General features: G+C 43.3%; 1 protein-coding gene across 1 annotated transcript in view; it reads left to right on the forward strand.

Annotated features, from left to right (window-relative positions):
- Positions 1–48: 48 nt before the first annotated feature.
- The window catches only part of LOC138970371 (uncharacterized), a gene marked incomplete at its 5' end in the record, with an annotated part of 8,481 nt that continues 3,529 nt past the window's right edge, over positions 49–5,000 (forward strand). The window contains 3 exon segments of the mRNA XM_070342830.1: positions 49–171; positions 2,550–2,705; positions 4,538–4,784. Coding sequence (XP_070198931.1) covers positions 49–171; positions 2,550–2,705; positions 4,538–4,784 — 526 coding nt within the window.

The following is a 5,000-nucleotide window of genomic DNA, read 5'->3' on the forward strand; positions in this document are numbered from 1 at the left end:
AACACCCCCCCCCCCTCCCTCCTTGTCGCAGAGATGCCTGAAGTGGAAAACAACGAAACAACCCTCAGAGTGCAGGATTCCGGGATGATGGACGAAAAGAGCGGGGAATGGTTCACCAACCTGCGCTGTGGAAAGTTCCTAAAGAAAGGTCCAATTGTTCCGTTTGTAAAGGTAAGTTTATCGTGAAAGAAAAAAATAATTCCGAACATTCACCGCGGAGGTAACGTCTAATACTGCAAGAAGAGTGTTGTTTTGAGATAAAACCTTGCTCACGAAATAGCCACCAGTGGAAGTGACGTCACATCAGTACATGAAGCAAAGTGAACATTTTAAGAATCATTCAATGTGGCAACGAACGTACCCACACGTAGTTTAGTGGCTTGAAGCGCTGACCAACAAGTGTTCAGATATTTTTTTAATTGTCGTTTCTAGATAGTAAAATATGTGCTCAAAACAGTCAGCTATCGCACCATCAAGAAATCGGTTCCCTAGTACCCCTTTAAGGCTCTGGAACCACCCCGGGTGGCAATATCGGGTCGCAACAAAGAGTGTTCCCCATAGCCGGAAAGAGCCTCAACCGTGAAAGATAGAAAGAAAGGTATTGAACAAAAAAGACGCACAACACCAATGTAAACCATTTGTGTTATCATACTTATATTAAAATATTGATGACCATGGAATAAATGGGTTATTTTTAGATTTCTGACAAAAAATCGCGAAAAACATGACAAATTGTCTTTTTTATAGCCTAAACTATGAAAGATTTAAAGACAAGTATTGAACACAAAAGATAGCAATGGATAATGGCAACAACATTTGCTCTCATTGTTGTACAAAATTGTTGATTGTTTTTTAATACTTTTCCGTTTTTGTGGATTTCACAAAGCATACCAATTAAACGGCAGTCCAGGTAACTCGTCCGAATTTTTGCGGCTAAGAGCCTCAACATTTGAAGATAGAAAGACTATCATTGAACAAACACTATGGTAAACACTAATGTTAATAACTTTTGATCTCACACTGATATTGAAATATTGATGACAATGTTGTACAACAATGAGAGCAAATGTTGTTGCCATTATCCATTGCTATCTTTTGTGTTCAATACTTGTCTTTAAATCTTTCATAGTTTAGGCTATACAAAAGACAATATCTTTCACGGTTGAGGCTCTTTCCGGCTATGGGGAACACTCTTTGTTGCGACCCGATATTGCCACCCGGGGTGGTTCCAGAGCCTTAAAGGGGTACAAGGGAACCGATTTCTTGATGGTGCGATAGCTGACTGTTTTGAGCACATATTTTACTATCTAGAAACGACAATTAGAAAAATATCTGAACACTTGTTGGTCAGCGCTTCTAGCAACCGTACTAACGGGGTCGTTTCGCAAGATCGCACTCAGGAAAATTCTAGTGCATTACAAGTTTGGGATGGGGGTTTGTTGGGTGCACATGAAGAGAGAGACAGCGAGGGATAGAGGAAAAAAAGAGAACAAACCGGGAGATAACAAACCGCGGAGTCTGATTCGTTTGTGACAGGGGAGGCTACCGCTCCTTTCACAGCAGACTATGCACCCGAGTTGTTGGCCTTTGAGTCAATACCGGTGGATTGTGGAATTCTGTTTGTGATGGGGTCTGCTGGTTTCCGATTGTCTGTATGTTCATGGAAACCTTCGGGTTTGCGTAACATTATTACAGGGCTAAGAAATTAGCCCTGCCATTTTCAATCCTGTTTGATTGCACTTTGCCTCCCGAGGTGATCGTAGTGTTACGGCACTCGGTTACATCTGGCGCTGCGAGCAGGATGGGACTCGGCATGATATGTTCAGGTAATGGCATAATATGACCAATGAACATGTTCGTGCTGTTCCCATTCTGCGAACTTGGGATGGACAGTGGTACCCCGGTTCGGAACTTCGGGACGAAGTTCATTCAAACGGGGGCGATTGTGACAGGGGAGGCTACCGCTCCTTTCACAGCAGACTCTGCACCCGAGTTGTTGGCCTTTAAGTCAACACCGGTGGATTGTGGAATTCTGTTTGTGATGGGGTCTGGTGGTTTCCGATTGTCTGTATGTTCATGGAAACCTTCGGGTTTGCATAACAGTTATTATAGGGCTAAGAAATTAGCCCTAACATTTTCAATCCTGTTTGATTGCACTTCGCTTCCGGAGGTGATCGTAGTGTTACGGCACTCGGTTACACGTTGAAAGCACAACATATATCGATATAAACCAATCCAATACCGCGGCTGGCTCCCACCCGTCCGTTAACTTTATCGTGCATCTCGGCCCTGGTTTCGTGTGCCCACCATACATAAGAATGTACCGTAGCAACCATTAAAGTAAAACAAAATAATGGTGTATTAATTAGCCTTTGGCTAGTGATTCTGAACATTTACTAGCCAGAAAGCACACTTTACTAGCCGAACCAACACTTTGCTTCAGCAACTTTACTCGCATTTGGCGAGTAGATGAACATGTCTACTCGCCAGTTAAATACTCGCCACTTTCAGGCCTGCATAGACTGTAGAGCACATGATGTTGTTTTCAGACACCGTCAGATCGGCTCCTAGAGCTGACTGGCTACCAAGACGGAGACTACATGTTTCGGCTGCCGGACAAAGCCGAGACCGGGATGTACGTGTGTTTGCTACCCCGGCGAACAGAGTGCCCAAGCCATGTGTATCCAGCTGCCGGGCTTCTTGAGGTAAGCAATAAGACACAAATTGAGAAAGAGAGAGTGAATCAGAAAGAGAGGGACAAAGACAGATACCGAACAGGAGGAAAAGCGATAGAGTGTGCGAGAGAGAGAGAGAGAGAGAGAGAGAGAGAGAGAGAGAGTGTGTGTGTGTGTGTGTGTGTGTGTGTGTGTGTGTGTGTGTGTGTGTGTGTGTGTGTGTGTGTGTGTGTGTGTGTGTGAGAGACGCTTTGACACTTTATTGTCATTAGCTAATAAAAGCCTTATAGACAAGGTAAAACAACAATTTCTGCACCATTCATAAAAGGGGTAAAAGGACGAATGAACAAAATATTGATAACAACAAAAACATAGTTTATGAGTACGAACAAACAAACACAGCGACACGAAAGCCATAGGTAAACAAAAATATATAAGGGTAAAAAGCAAGGTATAGTATGTACACACAAAGGAAAATACTGATCCAATTGTTTGGTCTGGGACAGTTATCACACATTCATAAAACCAATCAATCTGCAGACCACAAATATTTAAAACCAATAAACCACCAGTCGGCGTTACTCTCGCGTGACATGTAGGGGAACATGTCTAAATACATATCTGTACAAAAACAACAATGGCTTCAGACACACACACACACTCACACTCACACACACTCACACACACACACACACACACACACACACACAAACACACACACACCCACACACACACACATACACACACATACATTCACACATATACGCTTATATAGACTACACCCGCACACGTATAAATCCACGCGTATACATGTAAACGCAACCCGATTAAAATGAGAAGACCATCCAGTCCAACATTTGCGTACGTAAAAATTACATTATACATCATTTCAGCTTGACTCATCTAATTTCTTTTTGCGCATGTTTAATGCTTTAAAAATAAATTGTGCAGTTGCTTCGAGTACACGTTCTTCATCCAGGGCTAGAATACGGGTTACATCTTCCATTGAGGCTTGTTCAGAACAACTTTTTAACACGTTACACTTTGCACGGATATCAGCATAGGCTTTACAGTGGAAAAGAAAATGTACCTCGTCTTCACAGCATCCATCACACATCGGGCATGCTCTGTCGCGTGCCTGTTGTATTAAAAACCACTGAGCATTGCTCCTCAGCCCACAGGCTCTTAACCGAAATCTGCCAAGCGCATCCATTTTCCATTTGTTTACTATACATAATATGTACTTCTCAGGCTGAAAAACGCTTTTAAAAGAATAAAACCATTGATACTTCTCGTTTGTCTCCATTTCCCAATGCCAGTTTTGTGTATACATACAAATCAGTCGATCTTTAAACTGGGAAACAAAGCCTTTATCGTAGCCAACCCCTTGGCACAGCTAAACAATGCCAAACCCGTTTTCAGTTAACACGTTCTTGACTTTGGAAACCCAGTTGTGCTTGCCAGATTCATGTTGCAAAAGGAGCATTTCATAGGTCTGTTTACAAATTCTGGTCTGGTGTGAGAGAGAGAGAGAGAGAGAGAGAGAGAGAGAGAGAGAGAGAGAGAGAGAGAGAGAGAGAGAGACACACATACACCCACCTACACACACACACACACACACACACACACACACACACACACACATACACACACACACACACACACACACTCAGAAGGAAAGACAGATCGAGAGACAGATAACGACAGAGACAGACACATAATATACAATAACAAAGAAGGAAAGACAGAAAGTGACTAACCCAAACATCTGAAGATGCATTTTTGGTAGGCAAGGCTAACTCAAATGACGTGTCAGTCCGACAAAACTTCAGAGTATTCTTCTACTCCGTTTCTCCTTTAAGGTAGACACGGGATCAGTAAAAGCCAGCATCCTTCAAGGTAAGCTGAATGACGTCATTGCTACGGCAGAATACCAGCAGCAGATCATTCTGACGCAACGTCGAGACCTACGACGTCAGCAGGAGAAACTCTTACGTAAGCAGGAAGAAGCTAAGCCCCATCAGCAAGAGGTGCAATACCTGTTTGAGGAGACGGTGCGTCTGAGGCTGGATAAAGCGCAGCTGGAACGAGAGAACGCGCTGCTGGACTGTAAGTTTGTCTTCCTGAGTCAGTAGACGAATTTCGAAAATAACTCCATCGGGTTTGTATGAGTTGTTGGAGAGTGACCTGACAAACAAAGGGAAGACCAATCACAAGCGTGCTCCGGTCAACGTGTGTCCGACACTCCCCTTGCTAGTGATTGGTCCCTCCTTTGTATGTCAGAGCTTTTGCAAGAAAAAGGCCACTCTCCAACAACCCCTACAA

The sequence above is a fragment of the Littorina saxatilis genome, linkage group LG7, assembly GCF_037325665.1.
Source record: "Littorina saxatilis isolate snail1 linkage group LG7, US_GU_Lsax_2.0, whole genome shotgun sequence".
Classification (NCBI taxonomy): Eukaryota; Metazoa; Mollusca; class Gastropoda; order Littorinimorpha; family Littorinidae; genus Littorina; species Littorina saxatilis.